Source organism: Diaphorina citri, unplaced genomic scaffold (genome assembly GCF_000475195.1).
Source record: "Diaphorina citri unplaced genomic scaffold, Diaci psyllid genome assembly version 1.1 scaffold917, whole genome shotgun sequence".
NCBI lineage: Eukaryota > Metazoa > Arthropoda > Insecta > Hemiptera > Psyllidae > Diaphorina > Diaphorina citri.
This window is the reverse complement of record NW_007378348.1, coordinates 40,953-68,619: the sequence shown is the minus strand read 5'-3', so window position 1 is coordinate 68,619 and position 27,667 is coordinate 40,953. Positions and strand designations below refer to the sequence as shown.

The window sequence follows — 27,667 nt, the reverse complement described above, 5'->3', positions numbered from 1 at the left end:
GTGTCAACAAATTTCCCTTTTATTTGTGAACCATTAACAAGTAAGCATGTGAATAGTTGATCCCATGTGATTTTTCACTTCTCCTATCCAATCTTCCTTCTCTCTTCGCTTTCGGGACGATAAAACCTCAACAGTTACATTGCCCTCCATCAAAAAAGAAAGTAATACGTGATAGGTACCTTACTGGGAATAGAAAGTAACAACATGAACTTTTCTTTTTAAATTACAATATATTTTGTTAAATTAAATCGTTAAAATATACACAAATTTAATGTACAAACAAACAGTGAATATATTCACATTTATCCTACATTAAATACCTGTACAAAATTATTAACATTGAGAGAGAGGGAAGGAAGGGAGAGAGAGATGCATGGGTTCATGTAGGAGGGAGGGAGAGGGAGACTCTATCGACATTTTTTTTTTTTTTTTTTTTTTTTTTTTTTTTGTGACGAAAAAAAGTGGAGCAAAAGAAGACTAAGAAGAGAATACTAGTGTGGATAAGTTACTTACCGGAGTTCATGAGAACATTGGATAGAATAATCTTGTGTTGAGATGAGGAAAAGGAGTGAGATGAAGAATGTGAATCCTCTTCATTGTGAAGTTTGAACTCATCATCCACCTGTGTTACCATGGAAACACAAACAATAAATATAACATTACAGATCACATTGGTTCTAACTAAACTTGATCCTAAACACGGATTTATAATCAAGATACTGACATTATCAGTAAATGGGGCAAGTGCTACCTAGATCCTAGATAATACCTGGTCAAATCATTTCTTACAAATACGACGCGATGTTCTTGTTATGCACTTACCTTATCAGCATCCACACTGGTTACATAATTATCTTCCACCTCCCCCATCATCGCTTTGAACGCCATCTCTACATTGATCTCACGTACTTTCCGTCTCTCATCTACCTCCCCGTGACTATTCTCCAGCAGGACACCACCTCCACTCATTGAGCTTCCGACGACCGCGCCTGCGGGGTTCTGTATGGGCCACACCTATACCAACATGAGACAAACCAAACTTATATTAAGTAAGTACTTAGAAACAATTAGAACTTAGAACATTTAATAGTGTAGTTACATGCTTTCATTTTACTGACTGTTTGAAAAATAGTCCTAAAGGACAGAAGAGTCAAAAATAACTAGCTGCTGAGTTGTACAGTAGTAAGGTCGTGAACGGCTCTTCTTAGGGAGGTTTGCTATGACAGACTGGGGGGTTTCCACTACAAGTGCCTGTATAATTATTGTCTGAATGTTACTTACTTTCTCCTCCGCCCAAGCTCCCGTTACTAAGGAAGGTGTTGGCATTGGGTTTACCACTGTGAGCAGTGGCGGCTCCGGCAAACCTCCCTCCTCCTCCTCCTCCTCCTCCTGGTGACATCTTCATCTTAGTGGTGAGTAGTCCACCAGTGCCGGTGCTCGTGGGTTTGGATCCGGACAGTGAGAGTAATATGGAGGCCGGATCATTAGCAGAGGCCAGGAGTGTAGTGGCCGGATCTGAGTTGATGAATGAGGAGCGACGGCCTCGCCCTGTGATCTTACCTCGGCCTCGACTGAAACCTGTAAGTACACAATATCATATAGGCAGTGAGTTAACGAGGGTATAATCAGACTGTCTGTACACTCAGGAATCCTGGTCAGAAGTTTAGTGAACTCTAGAACTGAGTTAACAAGGGTATAATCAGACTGTCTGTACACTCAGGAATCCTGGTCAGAAGTTTAGTGAACTCTAGATATGGCATAGAAAAAGAGCCCCGTACGAAGCTTCCAAAAGCCAAATTAGGACCAACAAATGAGCAAATGTTCTTGGTATTTGTATATTTTTTGCTGAATTTAATCAAACAAATACTTACTGGATGCAATGGCTAAACTCCCGGTTATACTGGTATTAGAGCTAGCAGTATGCTCATTAGAAATAACAAACACTTACTGGATGCAATGGCTAAACTCCCGGTTATACTGGTATTAGAGCTAGCAATATGCTCATTAGAAATAACAAACACTTACTGGATGCAATGGCTAAACTCCCGGTTATACTGGTATTAGAGCTAGCAGTATGCTCATTAGAGCTCAATGTTGAGGCTGAGGTAGAAGTGTTGGGTGTTGTATTGGTTTTGCTAGTGGATACAGTGTTGCCAGTGGTAGTAGTACTGGTTGGCTGAGACATGGCATCACGGCTCATGGAGGCCAATCCTTTTACCTGGAGTACAGAGAAGAGGTACATATATAGGTAGAATGGGCTTCATTTAGAACTACCGAGTTAGAACGGGTAGGGACCCTTTATCACATTAGTTTAAAAGGTAGCTAGCACTTGCTATATTGATGCAAATAAATCACAAAGGTATAACCAAGTAATTGGGAGACTATTCCTATTTTTATAATTTATCAAAATGGTCTATTTTGGGTGAATATTGTTGGGTTTAGAGAGAGCTGTTGCACCAACATAAAGTCAATGTCGGACTAGAAGACCTGACTGAAAGTATCTGATAATTACTTATTTAGGTAATGGGTATGAATGATGCTTACCTCAAAGAACTTGGCTGCATCAAGCAGAGCAGGTAAGTTGTCCTCAGCAATGCTAGTCTCACCACAATACATAAACTCTATGAGGGATCGCAGCACACTGAACTTCATATCTTTCAGAACAATCAGGGGATGTGTGCCCAGTTGTTTTTGTAGAACTCCCTGGAAATATCAATTTATAATCGGTGTTACAAATGGTACATATGGTTTAGTGAACCATGGAGCTCACTTGAAATAAGGTCCCTAAAGAGCTGCACCCCAGAGACACAATCAAGCCCAAAATCCAATGATAAGACAGACAACATAAAAGTAAAACCGTTCAGTTACAGTTGAAACTTTTTTTTTTTTTTTGAGACTGATATTTTTTAATTTCACTCAGGACTGTTTGCATGAGTCACTCAGATCAATGACCTTTCTCCTCTCCAGTATGTACCTGTACCCTGTACCTAGTATGTATGTGTGTGATTGAAGTCAGAAAACATACAAGTTCATACCTGCAGGTTTAAAGGGCGGTCAAATTCAACCAAAAACGTCAAATCATTTGTAACAGATGTTTAGAGTGGACATGTCAGCTTTATTATTAATATATACTTAATTACTTATGTGGCGCTCACAACAACACTCAACACAAATAAAATCTTACATAGAAAACGCAGGTTCTCGTTTCTCCACAATTTCCATCTCTGAAGTATAAATAACACTTCCAAATTCTTGGCCAGCACCTGAGAGCTATGTCTAACTGATGAGTTCAAATAAGAACGAAACGCGTCTTAGGCTGCTCTCAGGTGTTGGCTAAATTGGTGACCCTAAACAAATTTAAGTTCGTTCTGGAACGGCTCTGGCTTTCTCCTGTCCTCTCTTTTCTCCTTCACTTTGAGACGATAAGAACCTTAGTTCCTCAGTAGTTACAGTTACCTCTATCACAAACCTGTTAAAAGGATATATTTTTTTTACACCAATTTCTATTCTCTCTCCTTTGCTGAAGAAGTCCCTAGGCTCCTACCAACCCCAGTTCCCACTATCAAACCCCTTGAAAAAAGAAACTAATATTTTTCTTACACCAAGTTCTATTCTCTCCTTGGCTGAAGAAGTCCCTAGGTCCCTACCAACATGTAAGATGTAAGTAGGTAGTTTTCTTTATTCAGTTACAGAGAAAACTGTAGGTTTAATCATACAGAAACCGAAAAAAGAAAGAATAAACAGGATATGAGAAAGCAGTTCTGAGAACGAACCTTAATAATACATATTTATATCTGTTCAGCATAAAGTTCGCCACGGGCGGGAATCGAACCCGCGACCTAGTGCTTACAAGGTGTACCCACCTTGTAAGCACTAATTTTATAGGCTGGTAGGTATATGTGGATTGAAGAGCATCCATCTCAAATACAATCTGATCTGATGCCATTAAAAACATAAGAGGAAAGTTGAGGCATAAACCATTAGTTAGTGTCTATTTGTAGTCTTTAGCTGCCCTGTATACAGATCTGAATAAGCTATATTTAGCTTATTCAGCTTAGCTTTGATTTGATTTGATTTGATTGACAAGAGTCATGCACCTTGAGATAATATTTTCATTATTATTTGTTTCTGAATTAAAACTTAATACATAGCTGATAAAACTGATTAATACAAAAGGGGTGACAGAAGGAGATGAAAGAGAGAGAAAGAATGGGTATGCTATTGAGAGTGAGAGGTAGGTAGATGTAAAGGAAACAAAAATGTAGGTACCAGTTTTTTCAGCACCAAATGCCTTTAGTTACAACTACTTAACCAAAACAAAAGGAAAACTATTATATTCAATATAAAAATGACTAATTTTGAAAACTTTTTCACAGGATTTTAGAATATTTAGTAGAAAGTAGAAGAAATATGTTATGTCATTTTCATTATTATTTGTTTCTGAATTAAAACTTAATACATAGCTGATAAAACTGATTAATACAAAAGGGGTGACAGAAGGAGATGAAAGAGAGAGAAAGAATGGGTATGCTATTGAGAGTGAGAGGTAGGTAGATGTAAAGGAAACAAAAATGTAGGTACCAGTTTTTTCAGCACCAAATGCCTTTAGTTACAACTACTTAACCAAAACAAAAGGAAAACTATTATATTGAATATAAAAATGACTAATTTTGAAAACTTTTTCACAGGATTTTAGAATATTTTGTAGAAAGTAGAAGAAATTTGTTATCTCATATAAGTACTTACTTAGTAGACATTAACAAGTCAGGTGTTACAAGTTACAACCTACCTCAAAGTATGGACTACATGATGCTAGAACCACCTTGTGCACTTTGAGTGTGTGTGTGTTGCACATGAGTGTGACATCAACAAGGATCTGATTCTCCAGCAAGTAGCCAAGTCGGGTGGCCATGTGTGATGGGTGCTCTTCCCATTGTACAAGAAATTTTGTGCCTACCATCTGAAACATAGAAATGCAATTGACATGTTATTATAGCACTTGACATCTTGGAAGGAAAAATTCAAATTAAGAAAATGAGGGCTCCTTTCACATAAGTGGCTAGTAGAAAATAGAGAAAAAGTACTTTGAGAATTTAAAAGCTGATGGTTTATTTTAGCTTCTAAAAAAATCTTTGTTTCTTTGATATCAGCTTTGAGTAGGTATAGAGGACATTTCCACAAGTAAGTACCTAAAATATGAGATCTTTTACTTGCTGTAAATGACTCCCCTCAAATTAAATTTCAATTGATTTTGTACCTCTCAACTAGACATTCCTGACTTCTAACTTCTAATAAATATCTAAATGGTTGATTTTTTGCACTTGAACATCTAGTGATATGTGACCATAAAAGGGCTCATGGGATAGTGAAAAATGGTTCTGTATTATGAGTTGTAAAAAAAAACCTGTAGAAATTAAACAAAGTAGTCAAGTATCATAATAACTAGCAGCATGAAGGGTTACTGACCTATTCCTAAAAGCAACTTCCCACCTAGGCATTTCATGCTTTACAAATATTTTTGTCACAGCAATTAGTACAATGAATTTGTAATGTTTTTAGGTTTTTACTCTTTGATTCATAATTTTTGCAAAGTGCAAAATGAAGATTGAGAAGTTCTTCCTACAACAGGGGTAAACTTATGTTGGTTCATTTTCATGCATGAATCTTTGTAAAAGCCTGAAATCCCAAATTAAAATGACACTAAAATCCTTGGCTCCTATAGTTGTAAGGGTAAGATTGACTTTGTACCAGGCCCTTATCAAGTATTTTATTGAGGGGGAGCCTAACCCTCCAAGCACTTGTGTACCAGGGGGTCCAGGCCCCCTCCCTAATACAATCTTTATTTCTTCTTCTTTTTGTTATATAACCACCTAAGGTCTCGTGTTGTATCTACTTCTCAACTGTTAGGTAGGTACATAAATAAGTAATTCTGACTGAAATGATGCCCAAGACTTGACATTGGAAAATGGAAGACCATTTTGATTCACTTAAATACTAGGTAGGTACTTGTGAATATAATTGAGTTGAGAAATAACTATGAGTTTAATACAAAGTACATACTTAATTATTTAGATACTAGGTTGTTAAACAAATTCAGATCATATTCAATTTAGAACATCATAATGTGATGGAGAGTGCTGGCCTAGCCCCGACCCTCGACCCTAGCCTAGCCCCGACCCTCAACCCTGGCCTAGCCCCGACCCTCAACCCTAGCCTAGCCCGACCCTCGAGCCTAGCCTTGCTCGGACCCTCGAGCCTAGCCTAGCTCCGACCCTCGACCCTAGCCTAGCTCCGACCCTCAACCCTAGCCTAGCCTAGTACCGACCCTCAACCCTAGCCTAGCCCAACCCTGGAGCCTAGCCTAGCTCCGACCCTCGACCCTAGCCTAGCTCCGACCCTCGAGCCTAGCCTAGTACCGACCCTCGAGCCTAGCCTAGTCCCGACCCAAGAGCCACAACGGAACATTGACCATAGCCCCATCCGGGCTAAAAATTACGAAACTGTCCTGAGTATTTTTTTCTGTGAGGGTCGATGGTTTCGTATACATTTTTCATGACATTCTAACCTCAAAAGAGTATCTATCTGAAAAAGCAGGAGGTTCCAGGCTTCGTTGTGGTTGCACTTGAACATCTAGTGATATGTGACCATAAAAGGGCTCATGGGATAGTGAAAAATGGTTCTGTATTATGAGTTGTAAAAAAAAAACCTGTAGAAATTAAACAAAGTAGTCAAGTATCATAATAACTAGCAGCATTAAGGGTTACTGACCTATTCCTAAAAGCAACTTCCCACCTAGCATTTCATGCTTTACAAATATTTTTGTCACAGCAATTAGTACAATGAATTTGTAATGTTTTTACTCTTTGATTCATAATTTTTGCTAAGTGCAAAATGTAGATTGAGAAGTTCTTCCTACAACAGGGGTAAACTTATGTTGGTTCATTTTCATGCATGAATCTTTGTAAAAGCCTGAAATCCCAAATTAAAATGACACTAAAATCCTTGGCTCCTATAGTTGTAAGGGTGAGATTGACTTTGTACCAGGCCCTTATCAAGGATTTTATTGAGGGGGAGCTGCATGAATCTTTGTAAAAGCCTGAAATCCCAAATTAAAATGACACTAAAATCCTTGGCTCCTATAGTTGTAAGGGTGAGATTGACTTAGTACCAGACCCTTATCAAGGATTTTATTGAGGGGGAGTCTAACCCTCCAAGCACTTGTGTACCAGGGGGTCCAGGCCCCCTCAGCCCCCTCCCTAATACAATCTTTATTTCTTCTTCTTTTTGTTATATAACCACCTAAGGTCTTGTGTTGTATCTACTTCTCAACTGTTAGGTAGGTACATAAATAAGTAATTCTGACTGAAATGTTGCCCAAGACTTGACATTGGTAAATGGAAGACCATTTTGATTCACTTAAATACTAGGTACTTGTGAATATAATTGAGTTGAGAAATAACTATGAGTTTAATACAAAGTACATAATTATTTAGATACTAGGTTGTTAGACAAATTCAGATCATATTCAATTTAGAACATCATAATGTGATGGAGAGTCTCCCAATACAGTCAGGTAGGTCGTCTGATCAGTACCATCCAATGTTACTAGATCTCCTGAACCATTCTGAGTGTAGAATAATGAACTGCCACCTTGTTGCTGTTGCTGATCCTGACTACTACCTGCTCCTCCTCCTCCTCCTCCTGCACCTGGTACCTTCTTCAACATCTCTGCATACCTGGCAACAGAGAGAAATTATATTAGTTTATCGTCACTGCATACCTTTCAAGGTTTCAACAGAGAGAACTGTATAACTGCTAAGGTTTATATCTTCTATTCAGATTCATTGACAAAGTATCCACCCTCTCACGTGAACCTTATCCAGCGTAAAAAACAGCAACATGCGATTGCCCACATTCGAATACCAACCATGGGCGGCGTTGGTTAACTACAGTGACTCATCGGTAACTGATTCAACAATAAATTTTTTGAACTTTCATTCATGAGGTTTGATAGAGGGAACTGTACCTAACTGCTAAGGTCTTGTCGACCCGAGAGTGAAGAGAGAAGGAAGACAGGATAGGAGAAAGCCAGCCGTTCCGAGAACGAACCTTCATGTTTGGGATGAAATCCGTCCCGAGCGGGAATGGAATCTGTTTGATCTGCTAAGGTCTTGTCGTCCCGAGAGTGAAGAGAGAAGGAAGACAGGATAGGAGAAAGCCAGCCGTTCCGAGAACGAACCTTCATGTTGGGGATGAAATCCGTCCCGAGCGGGAATGGAATCTGTTTGAAGTTTATCTTACCTAGGATCAGTGATTAGGGTTGCAGTTCCTTTCTGTTTGGCTTGCTCTGTCGCTAGGAGTGACGCAAGGAGAGGAGATTTCTCTATGGAGTGCGCTAGAGATGACGTGGCCGGCCCTGATTTATCAAACAATGTCTCATTGAGCTTCCGACGACCGCGCCTGCGGGGTTCTGTATGGGCCACACCTATACCAACATGAGACAAACCAAACTTATATTAAGTACTTAGAAACAATTAGAACTTAGAACATTTAATAGTGTAGTTACATGCTTTCATTTTTCTGACTGTTTTAAAAATAGTTCTAAAGGACAGGAGAGTCAAAAATAACTAGCTGCTGAGTTGTACAGTAGTAAGGTCGTGAACACCGGTCTTAAATTATCGACTGAAGTGTTATCTAAAACTTTCTCGCTTTAAGTTCATAGGTCGTCGCGACAAATTTCAAGATCAGAGCTAATTTGTGTGAAAAAATTTGAAAGAAAAAAAAAATCCACCAAAAACCATTTTTTTGATTTGCACCATCACTTTCGTCCTTTCGTGTTCCTCATAAAAAGACCTTTAATTTGATAAATAGGTTGATAAGGTTTGGATAAGTCCTTCTATGGGAACAGACAGACACCGAAGCGAAAACAATAGTCCGTCCCTATACCTTTTATTATTACTATTGTAATTATTTTATTACTATTGTAATAATAAAGGAAGGACGGACTAAAAATCAACCATATAATTTCATTTTTTATCGACATGTGGTTCAATCAAATGATCCAGAATATGTTGAGAAATTTCCCTATGTGTTAAATATGTATGTTGCCATATCTCATCAGAATCGGACGAACCCCTCGACTTGAGATATCGCGGAAAATGAGACAAACTAAAAGAAAAATCATCGAATTAATCTACTGACGTCAACATTGGTGTAATTGTAATGTGTTTGTACGCATGTGTTTCTGTGCATTCCTTATTTAATGACGTCACAATTCTTTGATCTTTTTCATAAGAGCTGCAAATGAAAATTGGATTGACCTTTTAAAGTTACTTTTTTGGAGTTTTGATCTCAGATTTAGAATTTTCACAACTTTTTACCTAGGAATTGACATTTTATTCATAATAATTAGGCAAATGTTAGGTCGCGGGTTCGATTCCCGCCCGGGGCGAATTTTATCCTAAACAAATTAAGTTCGTTCTGGGAACGGCTGGCTTTCTCCTGTCCTCTCTTTTCTCCCTTCACTTTTAGAACGATAAGACCTTAGTTCCTCAGTAGTTACAGTTACCTCTATCAAACCCCTTGAAAAAAGGAACTAATATTTTTTTTACACCAATTTCTATTCTCTCCTTTGCTGAAGAAGTCCCTAGGTCCCTACCAACACAGTTCCCACTATCAAACCCCTTGAAAAAAGAAACTAATATTTTTCTTACACCAAGTTCTATTCTCTCCTTTGCTGAAGAAGTCCCTAGGTCCCTACCAACACAGTTCCCACTATCAAACCCCTTGAAAAAAGAAACTAATATTTTTCTTACACCAAGTTCTATTCTCTCCTTGGCTGAAGAAGTCCCTAGGTCCCTACCAACATGTAAGATGTAAGTAGGTAGTTTTCTTTATTCAGTTACAGAGAAAACTGTAGGTTTAATCATACAGAAACCGAAAAAAGAAAGAATAAACAGGATATGAGAAAGCAGTTCTGAGAACGAACCTTAATAATACATATTTATATCTGTTCAGCATAATGTTCGCCACGGGCGGGAATCGAACCCGCGACCTAGTGCTTACAAGGTGTACCCACCTTGTAAGCACTAATTTTATAGGCTGGTAGGTATATGTGGATTGAAGAGCATTCATCTCAAATACAATCTGATCTGATGCCATTAAAAACATTAAAGGAAAGTTGAGGCATAAACCATTAGTTAGTGTCTATTTGTAGTCTTTATTAGCTGCCTTGTATACAGATCTGAATAATTATTTTATGATAAAGATAATAATAAAGCTATATTTAGATTTGATTTGACAAGAGTCATGCACCTTGAGATAATATTTTCATTATGATTTGTTTCTGAATTAAAACTTAATACATAGCTGATAAAACTGATTAATACAAAAGGGGTGACAGAAGGAGATGAAAGAAAGAGAAAGAATGGGTATGCTATTGAGAGTGAGAGGTAGATAGATGTAAAGAAAACAAAAATGTAGGTACCAATTTTTCAGCACCAAAAGCATTTAGTTACAACTACTTAACCAAAACAAAAGGAAAACTATTATATTCAATATAAAAATGACTAATTTTGAAAACTTTTTCACAGGATTTTAGAATATTTAGTAGAAAGTAGAAGTACTTAGTAGACATTAACAAGTCAGGTGTTACAACCTACCTCAAAGTATGGACTACATGATGCTAGAACCACCTTGTGCACTTTGAGTGTGTGAGTGTTGCACATGAGTGTGACATCAACAAGGATCTGATTCTCCAGCAAGTAGCCAAGTCGGGTGGCCATATGTGATGGGTGCTCTTCCCATTGTACAAGAAATTTTGTGCCTACCATCTGAAACATAGAAATACAATTGACATGTTATTACAGCACTTGACATCTTGGAAAGAAAAATTCAAATTAAGAAAATGAGGGCTCCTTTTACTTATGTAGCTAGTAGAAAATAGAGAAAAAGTACTTTGATAATATAAAAGCTGATGGTTTATTTTAGCTTCTAAAAAATCTTTGTTTCTTTGATATCAGCTTTGAGTAGGTATAGAGGACATTTCCACAAGTAAGTACCTAAAATATGAGATCTTTTACTTGCTATAAATGACTCCCCTCAAATTAAATTTTAATTGATTTTGTACCTCTCAACTAGACATTCCTCACTTCTAACTTCTAATAAATAAAGGAGTGAGATGAAGAATGTGAATCCTCTTCATTGTGAAGTTTGAACTCATCATCCACCTGTGTTACCATGGAAACACAAACAATAAACATAACATTACAGATCACATTGGTTATAACTAAACTTGATCCTAAACACGGATTTATAATCAAGATACTGACATTATCAGTAACTGGGGCAACTGTATTAGATCCTCTTTTCTCTGTGCTACCTCTCACGTGAACCTTATCCAGCGTAAAAAACAGCAACATGCGATTGCCCACATTCGAATACCAACCATGGGCAGCGTTGGTTAACTTCAGTGACTCATCGGTAACTGATTCAACAATAATTTTTTTGAACTTTCATTCATGAGGTTTGATAGAGGGAACTGTAACTGCTAACTACCTAGATTCTAGATAATACCTGGTCAAATCATTTCTTACAAATACGACGCGATGTTCTTGTTATGCACTTACCTTATCAGCATCCACACTGGTTACATAATTATCTTCCACCTCCCCCATCATCGCTTTGAACGCCATCTCTACATTGATCTCACGTACTTTCCGTCTCTCATCTACCTCCCCGTGACTATTCTCCAGCAGGACACCACCTCCATTGTTCTCTAACAGTACTCCGTCCGAGTTGTTCTCTAACAGTACTCCATCTCCATTCTCAATGAGTACTCCATCTCCATTCTCAATGAGAACTCCATTCTCGTTCTCAATGAGAACACCGCCGTTCGTGTTCTCAATGAGAAATTCATCTGTCGAGATCTGTTGTGTGTTCACACTCTGATTATTATCCTCATGTGTTAGTAGGAATCCATCACTGCCAGCATCCTGCACACTTGTAGAACAATTGCTATTCGTGTTATCATCCCCTATCCTCTCCTGCAATACAATCCAAATAACAACATTACATGAGTACAAGAAGAAAATAACAAGTTGGGCCCGTCCCTCCGGGAATTCTTTAGCCCATAGTTTATTCGATCAGTACCTATGTACCTACCTAATTTGTTTAATATTCAGTTTATTGTTATTGATTTGATTTTACTTTCATCTTTCATGTAATGATTTAGAATCAAGACTAGAGCCCGTTCTCCCTTTATTCCTTTTGTTTCCTAATAACTACCAATATATTGTTTAAGTCACCCATCCATTTACTGGCCTTGCTCGGCATAGGTCCTGCTAAGGTCTTGTCGTCCCGAGAGTGAAGAGAGAAGGAAGACAGGATAGGAGAAAGCCAGCCGTTCCGAGAACGAACCTTCATGTTTGGGATAAAATCCGTCCCGAGCGGGAATGGAATCTGTTTGAAGTTTATCTTACCTAGGATCAGTGACCAGGGTTGCAGTTCCTTTCTGTTTGGCTTGCTCTGTCGCTAGGAGTGACGCAAGGAGAGGAGATTTCTCTATGGAGTGCGCTAGAGATGACGTGGCCGGCCCTGATTTATCAAACAATGTCTCATTGAGCTTCCGACGACCGCGCCTGCGGGGTTCTGTATGGGCCACACCTATACCAACATGAGACAAACCAAACTTATATTAAGTAAGTACTTAGAAACAATTAGAACTTAGAACATTTAATAGTGTAGTTACATGCTTTCATTTTACTGACTGTTTGAAAAATAGTCCTAAAGGACAGAAGAGTCAAAAATAACTAGCTGCCTTCTATTTTTTAAGCTGGTGATTTTGTTTGCTGCCATGATATTATCATAGTTGTGATCATCTATTCTGGTGAAACTTTTAAAGGCTAGCATTATTAGGAATTTATGCTGTACTGACTCTAATGATTTAATGTGAGTCTCATATTGGGGTGACCAAACTGTAGAGCAGTACTCAAGGCAAGATCGAACATAGGTATAATATAGGTTCGTTAAGGTTTTAGGATGTTTAAAGTCTTGAGTATGCCTGTACAGAAAGCCCAGCATACGTAGAGCTTTACTTTTTATTTCAGAGTAATGGAGATTGAATTTTAAATTATATTGGAAAGTAACTCCTAAATCTTTAATATTATTTACTCTTTCTAATTGTACGTTGTTAATATTGTAATTTATTAGAATAGGGTGTTTATTTGTATAAAAGCTCATGACTTTACATTTTTCCAAATTCAAAACCATCAAGTTTTCATTACACCAGCAGTGCAGATTCTGGATGACGTCCTGCAACTGATTCACATCGCTAGCTCCGCCCACTCCCATGGCTATTTTAAAATCATCTGCGAACAGCCAACCTCGCACATTATTTGGAAGGATATTGATGATGTCATTTATGAAACATAAGAAAAGTATACCAGATAGGTGCCCCCCCTGTATACAACCAGAGGTGACATCTATCGGCTCAGATTTAAAAATTTCATGACTATCATCCTTTGACATAGAACGGATCTTGACAATTTGTTTCCGGTCTCTATGAAAACTCTCTAACCAGTCCAGCATCTGTCCATCTATACCCAGGCTTTTTAGTTTTGATAAAAGGATGTTGTGATTTATTTTGTCAAAACACTTGGAAAAATCGGTATAGATACAGTCAACCTGTCCGCCATCCTCAACGATATTAGTAACGAAGTCCGTAAATGAGATAAGATTTGTGGCGGTAGATCTCTGTTTCATAAAACCGTGCTGATGATCGTTTATAACGTTAGAAAGGGCTGGATATAATACATGGGCTACCAAGTTTTCAAAGAGTTTTGGTAGTATTGAGCTAATACACACTGGACGATAGTTTTGGACATTATTCTTGTCACCGGATTTAAAGATAGGCGTAATGTACGAGGTTTTCCAACGATTAGGAAAAATTCCCGAATCAATAGATTTTTGGAACATGAAAGCGAGAGGAGCAGCAAGAGAATCTGCACATGATTTGAACAATATGGGAGCTATCTCATCTGGGCCTCTACATGCGTGATTTGGCAGCTTTTTTAATAATTTGATTATATTGGATTCGGTGATGTGGATATGGTGAATATTTAATAAACTATTGCTATATAAATTTAGATTTTTCTTATTGCTAGGTACTTTTGAATAATTTTCAGAAAAGTTTTTGGCAAACATATTCACAATACATGAGGGATCACTAGATGTTTGGCCATTTAAGTTCATCACATCGGGAATATTGGATTTTTCTTTTTTTGAAGAAATAAAGTCGAATATCTTTTTTGGGTCCGATGAAACATTTTGTTCAATATTACGAATGTGTGCAGTATAGTCTCGAGATGAGATAGCCTTACATTTTCTTCTGAGAGATGAAAATTCATTATACAGTGTGGGGCAACCTAGAGTTTTATATTCGATGTGTTTCTTCTTTTTTGAAAAAATGAGAGATTTCAATTCTTCGCTGAACCAAACAGGGAATCTCGGTGGTTTTACTTGTTTATTTGGTACGTGTTGTTCTATACCTCTGTGTAGAATAGAATAAAAATTTTCCACCAGAACCTCCATGTCTGTTTCATTTGAAAAGAAATCTGAATCAAAGGCTTCCGTGTAATACTGAGAAAGCTCACGGTACGCACCTGATTTAAAGTCCCGCACACAGGTCATTTTATTAGAAACTCTATTTTTCTTTTTAATATTTTTATCTAAAATTATTTCTATTATTAATGGAGGGTGGTATGCATCAACTTTTGATATTGGATCATCACATAGCTTTACTCGAACTTGTTTTTCATTTTTACTTAGAACTAGATCCAACAGATCTCCTTTATTATTATGATTATAATTCAGCTGTAAAAAACAGTAAATCTCAAAAGATGATAATAGTTTATTATTATTGTTATTGATTTGATTTTACTTTTATCTTTCATGTAATGATTTAAAACAGTTCTACAGTTCTATTGTGCTTTCATTACAAGTAAAGAAAAAAAAAAAGGAAATACAAATCTTACCTCTCCCCCACTACTGCACATGGAATTGTTGTTGTTATTTCCAGGCGGTATCTTATTGGCTACGACTTTCTCCAGCGTTCCCTTCAGTCCATTCCCCATCTCCAGGATCTTCCTGATGAGGCTCTTACATTTACCTCGGCCTCCTCCTAGCATGAGATCTATTTCCGCTATCTGAGTATTACTACTCTCATCATTCGACATGATCATGTTGCTAATGTCACCTGAAATCACAACAACCAATTATTAGAAACAATAAAAAATCAAAACTTGAGGTTTGATGGAGTGCACTACCTTGCAAGCGAAATAGGCTGGCTGCCCAAGCATTTGATTGAGAATGAGGTAAAACGCAAGTACCTAGATTAACTATGAATCTAATTTTTACTTCCCTTATATTCTTTAAAATTAACGGGCCCCCTCGACCCCAATTTTTTGGAGTCTGATGTAGAGTAAACGAGAAAAATGAAGCTAACGAGAAAAACGAGAAGCTATAATAAAACACTAGTCGTAAAAAGAGAGAATTAAGTAATGTAAACTTTAAACAAAACGCAAGTACCTAGATTAACTATGAATCTAATTTTTACTTCCCTTATATTCTTTAAAATTAACGGGCCCCCTCGACCCCAATTTTTCGGAGTCTGATGTAGAGTAAACGAGAAAAATGAAGCTCGAGGGGAACTTTCTATAATAAAACACTAGTCGTAAAAAGAGAGAATAAGTAATGTAAACTTTAAACTTAAGTACCTTTCGACATATTGTTCTGTTTGACTAGTTGATTGAGAAGACGTAGGGCGCGCACTTCTTCAGATGAAATGACATACTTGTCCAAACTATTTGACTCCTCATTCATTTCATACAGTACAACAGCATCAGGATCCGTAGTGGGCGGAGTCTCTTGTTTGAGAGACGCCATGACCGCTGTTTTGATTGGTAGTTGACACGAGGAGGAGGAACAGGAGGGGGGAGGTGTGAGGAGGAGAGAGGAAGAGGGGGAGGGGGAGGTGGTGGACTGAGGAGGAGGAGGGTGGGGACTTTGTACAAATCTGAAATAACAACATTCAACACATGAGTTAAGCATCGAACATAGAATAAAACGTGGGGCATACATAATTATAATTATGTGTAGGTACATAAGAGACTTGCATACAAAGGGAAATGCCTATGCAAATATAGGAAATGAAATGATATAGCTAGGCCTCATAATGACAAGTGGAGTATGTATTACTTATGCTGTGTCAGAGCAAGTCAAGCTTACAAATTACTAATATGAGGAATACCTTTTTTTATTGAACGTTATTTACAGAGGGATAGAGCAATACCTACCTTTGATTAGTAACAAATAATGTCAAAAGAGTTTACAATGAGGACACTAGGTATCAACTTATCTCTATCTGTATTAATTTATAGAGTATTATAATAGGTACTTACTTAGCATCGACTGCTATATGGTTTCCCATAGACATCACATCCAATAAGAATCAACAATACCGCTCATGCTTATGTTTCATTAGTTGCTCATCTCTGTTAACAACAAATATCATTATAGAATAACAAAACCAAAACCTCACCGGCTCACTACGTTTCCTGCGAGTTACAATCATTGAGTCCATCTAGATCTATTTTGACAGTAGCGTTCATTATATTGCTCGTATCATGGTTATAGTCATTGTTCTGGTTGTGATGGTTAAAGTCGTCGTATTTCTGTTTCTTCACTCCCGTATGATCTTCATCTGTACTCTTGCGTTTATTATGAGTGATGAATTCTTCTACCGAGTAGGGAGTGGACTTGAGATATTCCTCTTGACTACAATCATCATCCAGCAGTTCTAAATCCTTGTGTTCTTCAGCGTCCATATGAGCTAGAATATTCATCTCTTCACCTGAAATCAAATACAAAACCACACAATTATAAACATGGTGATTTAATAACAAGGAGGCAGCATGAAAATCTCGAGTACCAAGTTGAAATCTCATAAAACACGAAAATGCATTTTTTTCGAGGGAAACTTTGACAGAAACTTTTTATTTTTGAATGGTCAAGTTTTCAAATTTGCAGGGGACCCCCGGAGGGGGGGTCAACTTTGAAATCTTAAATGAGAACCCCCAACTGTCGACACAAAAGTCCTTGGAAAATGCTACACATTGTTATTTGTTTCTTATTTGGTACATAAGAGACTTGCATACAAAGGGAAATGCCTATGCAAATATAGGAAATGAAATGATATAGCTAGGCCTCATAATGACAAGTGGATATGTACTTCTTATGCTGTGTCAGAGCAAGTCTTACAAATTACTAATATGAAGAATACCTTTTTTATTGAACGTCATTTACAGAGGGATAGAGCAATACCTACCTTTGATTAGTAACAAATAATGTCAAAAGAGTTTACAATGAGGACACTAGGTATCAACTTATCTCTATCTGTAAGCAATACCTACCTTTGATTAGTAACAAATAATGTCAAAAGAGTTTACAATGAGGACACTAGGTATCAACTTATCTCTATCTGTATTTTTTATATAGTACTTACTTAGCATCGACTGCTATATGGTTTCCTTCGGCTGTACATATGGTTCCATCTTGCATGACTACGGCCTCGGTAACTTCTCCTCCCTCCCCCTCCTCCCCACTACCTCCCAATACAGTCAGGTAGGTCGTCTGATCAGTACCATCCAATGTTACTAGATCTCCTGAACCATTCTGAGTGTAGAATAATGAACTGCCACCTTGTTGCTGTTGCTGATCCTGACTACTACCTGCTCCTCCTCCTCCTCCTGCACCTGGTACCTTCTTCAACATCTCTGCATACCTGGCAACAGAGAGAAATTATATTGGTTTATCGTCACTGCATACCTTTCAAGGTTTCAACAGAGAGAACTGTATAACTGCTAAGGTTTATATCTTCTATTCAGATTTCATTGACAAAGTATCCACCCTCTCACGTGAACCTTATCCAGCTATCGTCACTGCATACCTTTCAAGGTTTCAACAGAGAGAACTGTATAACTGCTAAGGTTTATATCTTCTATTCAGATTTCATTGACAAATTATCCGCCCTCTCACGTGAACCTTATCCAGCGTAAAAAACAGCAACATGCGATTGCCCACATTCGAATACCAACCATGGGCAGCGTTGGTTAACTACAGTGACTCATCGGTAACTGATTCAACAATAAATTTTTTGAACTTTCATTCATGAGGTTTGATAGAGGGAACTGTACCTAACTGCTATTTGTCGTCCCGAGAGTGAAGAGAGAAGGAAGACAGGATAGGAGAAAGCCAGCCGTTCCGAGAACGAACCTTCATGTTTGGGATGAAATCCGTCCCGAGCGGGAATGGAATCTGTTTGATGTTTATCTTACCTAGGATCAGTGATTAGGGTTGCAGTTCCTTTCTGTTTGGCTTGCTCTGTCGCTAGGAGTGACGCAAGGAGAGGAGATTTCTCTATGGAGTGCGCTAGAGATGACGTGGCCGGCCCTGATTTATCAAACAATGTCTCATTGAGCTTCCGACGACCGCGCCTGCGGGGTTCTGTATGGGCCACACCTATACCAACATGAGACAAACCAAACTTATATTAAGTAAGTACTTAGAAACAATTAGAACTTAGAACATTTAATAGTGTAGTTACATGCTTTCATTTTACTGACTGTTTGAAAAATAGTCCTAAAGGACAGAAGAGTCAAAAATAACTAGCTGCTGAGTTGTACAGTAGTAAGGTCGTGAACGGCTCTTCTTAGGGAGGTTTGCTATGACAGACTGGGGGGTTTCCACTACAAGTGCCTGTATAATTATTGTCTGAATGTTACTTACTTTCTCCTCCGCCCAAGCTCCCGTTACTAAGGAAGGTGTTGGCATTGGGTTTACCACTATGAGCAGTGGCGGCTCCGGCAAACCTCCCCCCTCCTCCTCCTCCTGGTGACATCTTCATCTTAGTGGTGAGTAGTCCACCAGTGCCGGTGCTCGTGGGTTTGGATCCGGACAGTGAGAGTAATATGGAGGCCGGATCATTAGCAGAGGCCAGGAGTGTAGTGGCCGGGTCTGAGTTGATGAATGAGGAGCGACGGCCTCGCCCTGTGATCTTACCTCGACCTCGACTGAAACCTGTAAGTACACAATATGATATAGGCAGTGAGTTAACAAGGGTATAATCAGACTGTCTGTACACTCAGGAATCCTGGTCAGAAGTTTAGTGAACTCTAGATATGGCATAGAAAAAGAGCCGTGTACGAAGCTTCCAAAAGCCAAATTAGGACCAACAAATGAGCAAATGTTCTTGGTATTTGTATATTTTTTGCTGAATTTAATCAAACAAATACTTACTGGATGCAATGGCTAAACTCCCGGTTATACTGGTATTAGAGCTAGCAGTATGCTCATTAGAAATAACAAACACTTACTGGATGCAATGGCTAAACTCCCGGTTATACTGGTATTAGAGCTAGCAGTATGCTCATTAGAGCTCAATGTTGAGGCTGAGGTAGAAGTGTTGGGTGTTGTATTGGTTTTGCTAGTGGATACAGTGTTGCCAGTGGTAGTAGTACTGGTTGGCTGAGACATGGCATCACGGCTCATGGAGGCCAATCCTTTTACCTGGAGTACAGAGAAGAGGTACATATATAGATATAGGTAGAGTGGGCTTCATTTAGAACTACCGAGATAGAACGGGTAGGGACCCTTTATCACTATAGTTTAAAAGGTAGCTAGCACTTGCATATTGATGCAAATAAATCACGAAGGTATAACCAAGTAATTGAGAGACTATTCCTATTTTTATAATTTATCAAAATGGTCTATTTTGGGTGAATATTGTTGGGTTTAGAGAGAGCTGTTGCACCAACATAAAGTCAATGTCGGACTAGAAGACCTGACTGAAAGTATCTGATAATTACTTATTTAGGTAATGGGTATGAATGATGCTTACCTCAAAGAACTTGGCTGCATCAAGCAGAGCAGGTAAGTTGTCCTCAGCAATGCTAGTCTCACCACAATACATAAACTCTATGAGGGATCGCAGCACACTGAACTTCATATCTTTCAGAACAATCAGGGGATGTGTGCCCAGTTGTTTTTGTAGAACTCCCTGGAAATATCATCAATTTATAATCGGTGTTACAAATGGTACATATGGTTTAGTGAACCGTGGAGCTCACTTGAAATAAGGTCCCTAAAGAGCTGCACCCCAGAGACACAATAAAGCCCAAAATCCAATGATAAGACAGACAACATAAAAGTAAAACCGTTCAGTTACAGTTGAAACTGAAGAAAAATTTGAATTTGGCGCCTTTTTTTACAGTAGTATCAAAACAACACGAATATTCAAAAAATGTTATCAGAAATTAAATAGGAAACACGTTTATAGCTTAAAATTAACTAAACATGACCGAGTGATCGACTACTGGTGTAAAGTCGACTACTGGTACATTCACCCTAATCGGGTCAAATTTTCGATGGTCTAGACTGATATTTTTTAAATTCACTCAGGACTGTTTGCATGAGTCACTCAGATCAATGACCTTTCTCCTCTCCAGTATGTACCTGTACCTGTACCCTGTACCTAGTATGTATGTGTGTGATTAAAGTCAGAAAACATACAGGTTCATACCTGCAGGTTTAAAGGGCGGTCAAATTCAACCAAAAACGTCAAATCATTTGTATGTACCAGATGTTTAGAGTGGACATGTCAGCTTTATTATTAATATATACTTAATTACTTACTTCAGCCATTCGTGTGTGTATCTGTGTGTCTGTCTGTAAACAAAATATCTCGAGAACGGTAAGAGCTAGCGACTTGAAATTTGGTTTTAAAAGCTGTCAAATGTGACAAGGATGCGACACGAAACTTTTGGTTAAGACCGGTGCAACGGTTGGCGGCATTTTACTGCTTTTTAATGTGACAAGGATGCGACACGAAACTTTTGGTTAAGATCGGTGCATTGGTTGGCGGCATTTTACCGCTTTTTGGCGGATTTCGGTCTAGTTTAACAATATCTCGGGAACGGTATGAGCTAGAGACTTGAAATTTGGTATGTAGTTTACAAATGTGCCAAGGATGCAACAGAAAACGTTTAGTTAAGATAGGTGCTGGGCTTGGCGGTATTTTGACCGCTTTTGGACGAATTTCGACCTTTTTTTGGCGGTTTTCAGCTATACCGATTAAACGGTTAGAGATATGGTAAAAGTTAGGGTAAAATAATACTCTAAGGGGAATTTTCCCTCTGTAAAACCTTTTTTTTTTTTAAAAAAAAAAAAAAAAAAAAAAAGATAGTTATTTACCTACCTATAGGTACTTATCGTTACCTTATATTATATGAACCTCAGATCTGTCGGATATTTTGTTAATAGGCAGAAAGACAGATTAGAAGAGTACCTACTAGATTACTAGAACAAGAACATTAAACAATGCATCAGGCAAGTTAGCTTGGTGGGTAGCGAGTCTTCCTTGTGAGCGTTAGGTCGTAGGTTCGATTCCCGATTTCCCGCCCGGTGCGGACTTTATTCTTTTCGGCTGCCTTTCTCCTGTCCTGTCTTCCTTCTCTCTTTTAAAAACCCCATAGGAAGATTATAGGAGAATGGAGATAGAGAGGGTGAGAAGGGGGATCATAGAGTAATTCCTATAGAATAGAATATCATGGAGATGAAAGGAGGGAGAAATTCATACAAGTTACCTACGACCTTGAGTGTACCGCTGCACACTGGACCGAGGATATCGTCTTTTTTACTTTCTATTTTTTTTTCTAAGAGGTTTGATAGAGAGAACTGTAACTGCTAAGGTCTCATCGACCCGAAAGCGAAGACAGAAGAAAGACAGGATAGGAGAAAGCCAGCTCCGAGAACGAACCTTATTTGTTTAGAATTGAATCCGCCCCGGGCTGGATTCGAACCCGCGACCTAGCGTTCACAAGGCAGACGCACACTTTTCCTAGCTAACTAGGCTGGCAAAGAGAAATCTTATAAGAATACATAAGTAGTGAGGTACCTAAGTTTGTCTCCGAATGGTGGGAAAGCGTTAGATCGCGAGCTCGAGTTCCGCCCTTAACGAAATTTATCCTAAACAAATGAGGTTCGTTCTCACAACGTCTGGCTTTCTCCTATCCTATACTTCTTCTCTCTTCCATTTCGGGACGATAAGAACTCCATTGTTCTGTCCAACTTCTTCGAAAATATATTCGATGTAGGTACATAATATGTATAATAGGTATCTTGTATCCTACAGTGTATTTAGTCCAATGTACGTACGTACCTCTCTCTATACTGTTAAGTTATCATCCGTTCCACCTCTCTCCACACTCTCGTAGTCTCGTATAATACGCTCTAGCTCTAACTTTTCAGCTTGTGGTTTCAGTTTAGTTTAGTTCTATCAGTGTTGTATGATGTTCATACGAGTGCTTTCTATTCAAAGTACAGTTGAGTTGTTATCAACATAGTTCACGTAGTTATTATCTATATTGGAGGGATTATTAATATTGTGTTTGGATTAACCTTATTTTCAACTCAGGCAGAATCAACATGCCCAACTGTCCCAAATGTAATAAACCAGTTTATTTCGGTGAGTTTTTTTATATATTTTTTAATTGAGTACCTACGTGTTATAGTTACTTAATTGTTACTTGGGTATTTATTAGGTCGATCTTATCAAGGTAGGTACCTACGTTTCATAAAGTACCTGGACGGATGGTGGTACCTACAAATGATATCATCGATCTATTTTTATTTCAACGTAATTTACATTTTGTCATTGTTTTGATTAATTTTATTTTGTCTGAGGGTTACGTACGAGAAGAGATCCTAGGTAGGTATGTATATTTTTATTGGGAGGGAAGATATTTAGTTAATTACGTAGGTACCTGCCAAATTTTACAGAGGGATTTGGAGCAGTTAATAAAGGGACTTACAGTTAGTAGATGTGTCAAAATTACGAACTCTTCAAATGTAGGATTAGTAGAGAGAGAGAGAGAGAGATGTCTGCAAGGTAGGTACCTACAGCCTACACATGGGTATTAGGTATTAGTGGATGTGTCAAAATTACGAACTCTTTGGAGAGTGGGAGAGAGAGAGAGAGAGAGAGACAGAGAGAGAGCACTTGGTACCTATGTAGGTGTTAGGACGCTAAATTATTTTGTCTCGTATTATTATTTGTTCTTTCAACGGTATTGAATATTTCATATTTGTTCATAAAATATAATACTCTATATAAGAAAATATATTCGATGTAGGTACATAATATGTATAATAGGTATCTTGTATCCTACAGTGTATTTAGTCCAATGTACGTACGTACCTCTCTCTATACTGTTAAGTTATCATCCGTTCCACCTCTCTCCACACTCTCGTAGTCTCGTATAATACGCTCTAGCTCTAACTTTTCAGCTTGTGGTTTCAGTTTAGTTTAGTTCTATCAGTGTTGTATGATGTTCATACGAGTGCTTTCTATTCAAAGTACAGTTGAGTTGTTATCAACATAGTTCACGTAGTTATTATCTATATTGGAGGGATTATTAATATTGTGTTTGGATTAACCTTATTTTCAACTCAGGCAGAATCAACATGCCCAACTGTCCCAAATGTAATAAACCAGTTTATTTCGGTGAGTTTTTTTATATATTTTTTAATTGAGTACCTACGTGTTATAGTTACCCAACTGTCCCAAATGTAATAAACCAGTTTATTTCGGTGAGTTTTTTTATATATTTTTTAATTGAGTACCTACGTGTTATAGTTACTTAATTGTTACTTGGGTATTTATTAGGTCGATCTTATCAAGGTAGGTACCTACGTTTCATAAAGTACCTGGACGGATGGTGGCCGCCATCATCAAAGTTGTAAACCTGAGGAACAAAATCATAAAATTTCATACAAGTAAAAACCTTTTAGTAAACTTCTAGAACTTTACAATTTGAATAATAAAATATCTTTATTGATTAAAAAATTATTTTCAATCCAATATTTGGTCGTTTTACTATTTGTATATCATAAAGTTTTCCCAAAGTTCACAGTTTTCTTTTTCATAGGTTGCAACACTGAATTCAATAAGACACCCGCGAAATATTTGAAATGTGTGATGTTTCCAAGGAGTTGGAAAAGTGGTGGATTAGGTACTAGAAACATTGTACAAAATGTGAAGCCAACATCAGCTAGGCTCTCAGTGCGCGGCAACAACGGCGACCATAAACCATCGACCATGGACCCCGAGGCACCACCCCAGTGGTCCATCTCGGTGCGGAGTTTGAGTCCGCCCCTGGAGTTGACCTGAAGGTGGTTCTGACAAGTTTCTAATTTAGGAAAAGAACTATGCTCAATTAATTTTTAAACTCAAGTCCTCACAATAATACTGATCAATATTGAATAATAAGTATACCTATACATACTTTGGGTATGTACTTAGCATTGAACTTGTTGTATCTGCCAGAAAATGAAATGGTTCATAAAATTGTAAATCAATGGGCTTAATTATCTCGGGATTTTGAGAATTCCATGACTTGTGAAATAAAATGAATTGCTCTTGCTCTGACCTGACATCTACATTGTACAGTAAATAATAATACAAGTGTTTGACCACATAGGAAGTGAAATATTCTACATTGCATACGAGGGCCTTAGCAATACGGTGCTGTGTTGGAGATGCAATTATTTTCATACAAAGTACATACACTCTATACAAGGCTAGGCTAGGTAAATAGGTTTTCTGTCACATATTTATATCTCTTGCTGAGTTTTCTAGGCCACCATTAAGCCTAGTTAAGATTAGAATGGGGGCACAAGTTTCATTTTCCATAAAGTTACATCATGAAGAAATTTGATTTTGTGGTGAAATATTTATCACTTGAGATGTTTTGATAAACAAAATAATTATTATTATAAAACTACATATGTTTTTTTATGTATAAATGAAAGAAGTGTTTGGAATCAGCCGTTTTGCAGTACCTACATTTAGGTCATACAGATGATGGGACCTCAAGGCTAATACTGAATACATTCAGGAAAAGCGTAGAACAAAATCTTGACACCAACCCAAACCAAACCTATGAAATGTAGATTCTACGTGGAGCTTTAAGTTTGAAGTGAAAGTTTTCTTACCTTTGATTAAAAGTCCATTAAACTCTTGTTTAAAAAATACATTTTCATTAAATGACGTTTAAAAAAATTGATGGAAAAAGAAAATTCAATACAAGACCCATTACAGAAATATATCTATATGCACATAGGTAAATGAAGAGATGTGTACTAAAAATTTCAACTCCGATAACGCTCCGCCATCATCAAAGTTGTAAACCTGAGGAACAAAATCATAAAATTTCATACAAGTAAAAACCTTTTAGTAAACTTCTAGAACTTTACAATTTGAATAATAAAATATCTTTATTGATTAAAAAATTATTTTCAATCCAATATTTGGTCGTTTTACTATTTGTATATCATAAAGTTTTCCCAAAGTTCACAGTTTTCTTTTTCATAGGTTGCAACACTGAATTCAATAAGACACCCGCGAAATATTTGAAATGTGTGATGTTTCCAAGGAGTTGGAAAAGTGGTGGATTAGGTACTAGAAACATTGTACAAATTGTGAAGCCAACATCAGCTAGGCTCTCAATGCGCGGCCACAACGGCGACCATAATAAACCGTAGACCATGGACCCCGAGGCACCACCCCAGTGGTCCATCTCGGTGCGGAGTTTGAGTCCGCCCCTGGAGTTGACCTGAAGGTGGTTCTGAGACAGCGCACTATAGACACGTGGCAAGAAGAGTGGTCAGCCAGCCATACTGGAAAGACCACCCGGCTATTCCTTCCGAGAGTGCAGACTCGGTTAGAACTAGACCTGATGGCTGAGACATGGCATCACGGCTCATGGAGGCCAATCCTTTTACCTGGAGTACAGAGAAGAGGTACATATATAGATATAGGTAGAGTGGGCTTCATTTAGAACTACCGAGATAGAACGGGTAGGGACCCTTTATCACTATAGTTTAAAAGGTAGCTAGCACTTGCTATACTGATGCAAATAAATCACGAAGGTATAACCAAGTAATTGAGAGACTATTCCTATTTTTATAATTTATCAAAATGGTCTATTTTGGGTGAATATTGTTGGGTTTAGAGAGAGCTGTTGCACCAACATAAACCTCGATGACACGATACACAGAATACAGACATGCCCTCGATATGAGGATAAGAGAAATGATGCCATGCTAGCCTTAGGCATGAAAGTAGGATTTCGACCTTTTTTTGGCGGTTTTCAGCTATACCGATTAAACGGTTAGAGATATGGTAAAAGTTAGGGAAAAATAATACTCTTTTTGAGTATTATTCAATAGGATAAGGAAAGTCGTGTGATGTTCACACCAGATTTTTAACATAAAGCTAAATCAAAATTTTGAAGGTGTACCTTCAAAATCAAGCCCCCCCGAAAATTTAGGCAAGAACCGCCTATGGCGATGGGTGCGCGACCGAGATGAAACTCGCGCGCACGACCTAAATGACAGCTACAGAAAATAATGCTACTGACCACCGCACACTCGCTACGGCGTTGCGCAGAGAGCGCACGGTCAGAGCTGAGCCAGTGATGCTAAAAGCGATGGGTGCGCGACCGAGATGAAACTCGCGCGCACGACCTAAATGACAGCTACAGAAAATAATGCTACTGACCACCGCACACTCGCGAACGGGCGGTGCGGTGGGCCTCGGCCCCGGCCGGTGGAAGTCGATATTCTAAAATACACTCATAGCCCTGAATGGGGTCATTTCATCGCTTTACGACAAACCGTTCTTGAGATATTTTGTTCACAACCTTTTCTACATTTTCCACGAAATGAGGGTTAAGTAACAATTACTTTGGTTAATATCTGGATGGGTGATTATCCGATTTTTACCAAATTGTTACAGTCGCGTACTTGGACCATACCGGGATAGCATACCAAATTTAATCGCTTTACGACAAACGGTTCTTGAGATATTTTGTTCACAACCTTTTCAACATTGTCCAACCAAATTTCATTTCTCTACGACAAATCGTTCTTGAGATATATTTTGTTCACGACTTTCTACTTTTTCCCATTTAAACCTGTAGTACGTAACGTACGTACAGACCATGGGCTAAAAATCACTTTTTTGACATCAGAGGATCCCAAAACGGATATTTCCAACCATTCCCCGATTTTGAAAATTTGGACCGATTGCAATACTTTCATTACTAGTATAGCTCGCTATACTGTAGTAATAGAAAGTAAAAAAAAAAATCTCAGCTCAATTTCTTGATTTTCTGTGAGGCGAGGGTCGGTAAGTCGGTACTATGGTCAAGGCTCCGTTGAGGACACTTCTATTCATTAGGATGGTTTGTTTATTTTCCCTTGGGTCGGTACTAGGCGAGGGTCGAAGGTCTGTTCTCCATTGTGGACGCCTACTCAGGTATACAGGTATGCTCTCTGTATATTTCTAAAGTTATGTCCAAACATAGTCGACGAGGTGGATCTATGTTGTCAAAGCAGTGTGGACGGTTTCAGTCGGCTCTACTTAAACTGGGTGATTAATGGAGGTGAATGTCTTATCAGCTTATCACCGAAAGCAGGCATCCACAACGGAGCCCCGACCCTCGACCCTAGCCTAGCCCGACCCGCGAGCCTAGCCTAGCCCGGACCCTCG

At 38.3% G+C, this 27,667-nt stretch overlaps 3 protein-coding genes across 3 annotated transcripts in view; 1 reads left to right on the top strand and 2 right to left on the bottom strand.

Moving 5' to 3' along the window:
* Positions 1-937: 937 nt before the first annotated feature.
* On the bottom strand, positions 938-25,269 carry LOC113468987 (longitudinals lacking protein, isoforms H/M/V-like). Its single transcript, XM_026826342.1, has 6 exons — positions 25,108-25,269; positions 10,662-10,832; positions 2,545-2,703; positions 2,026-2,218; positions 1,282-1,578; positions 938-1,014 (listed from the first exon to the last, which is right to left on the bottom strand). The coding sequence occupies exons 2-6, from the start codon at positions 10,830-10,832 to the stop codon at positions 938-940; spliced, it is 897 nt and encodes a 298-aa protein (XP_026682143.1). The 5' UTR covers positions 25,108-25,269.
* Positions 11,160-20,117, bottom strand: LOC103513049 (putative GPI-anchored protein pfl2). The gene is made up of 9 exons (XM_026826356.1): positions 19,955-20,117; positions 19,431-19,623; positions 18,844-19,134; positions 18,393-18,576; positions 17,561-17,839; positions 15,774-16,072; positions 15,033-15,253; positions 11,628-12,044; positions 11,160-11,228 (listed from the first exon to the last, which is right to left on the bottom strand). The coding sequence occupies exons 1-9, from the start codon at positions 20,060-20,062 to the stop codon at positions 11,160-11,162; spliced, it is 2,061 nt and encodes a 686-aa protein (XP_026682157.1). The 5' UTR covers positions 20,063-20,117.
* The window catches only part of LOC103513048 (cysteine-rich protein 1-like), a 25,797-nt gene continuing 21,506 nt past the window's right edge, over positions 23,377-27,667 (top strand). The window contains exon 1 of the mRNA XM_026826346.1: positions 23,377-23,617. Coding sequence (XP_026682147.1) covers positions 23,578-23,617 — 40 coding nt within the window. The 5' untranslated portion in view covers positions 23,377-23,577. The remainder of the gene's footprint in view (positions 23,618-27,667) is intronic.

Bases quoted from the DNA above. Each gene is read 5' to 3' on its own strand.
- LOC113468987 (XM_026826342.1), bottom strand. From the start codon at position 10,832: ATGGTAGGCACAAAATTTCTTGTACAATGGGAAGAGCACCCATCACAT. The intron at 2,219-2,544 runs GTAAGCATCATT...TCTGTACTCCAG, and splicing joins ATGCAGCCAAGTTCTTTGAG to GTAAAAGGATTGGCCTCCAT. The intron at 1,579-2,025 runs GTAAGTGTTTGT...GTGTACTTACAG, and splicing joins GAGTTTAGCCATTGCATCCA to GTTTCAGTCGAGGCCGAGGT.
- LOC103513049 (XM_026826356.1), bottom strand. From the start codon at position 20,062: ATGAAGTTCAGTGTGCTGCGATCCCTCATAGAGTTTATGTATTGTGGT. The intron at 17,840-18,392 runs GTAAGATAAACA...CTCTGTTGCCAG, and splicing joins ACCCTAATCACTGATCCTAG to GTATGCAGAGATGTTGAAGA. The intron at 15,254-15,773 runs GTACTTAAGTTT...TTGTGATTTCAG, and splicing joins ACAGAACAATATGTCGAAAG to GTGACATTAGCAACATGATC.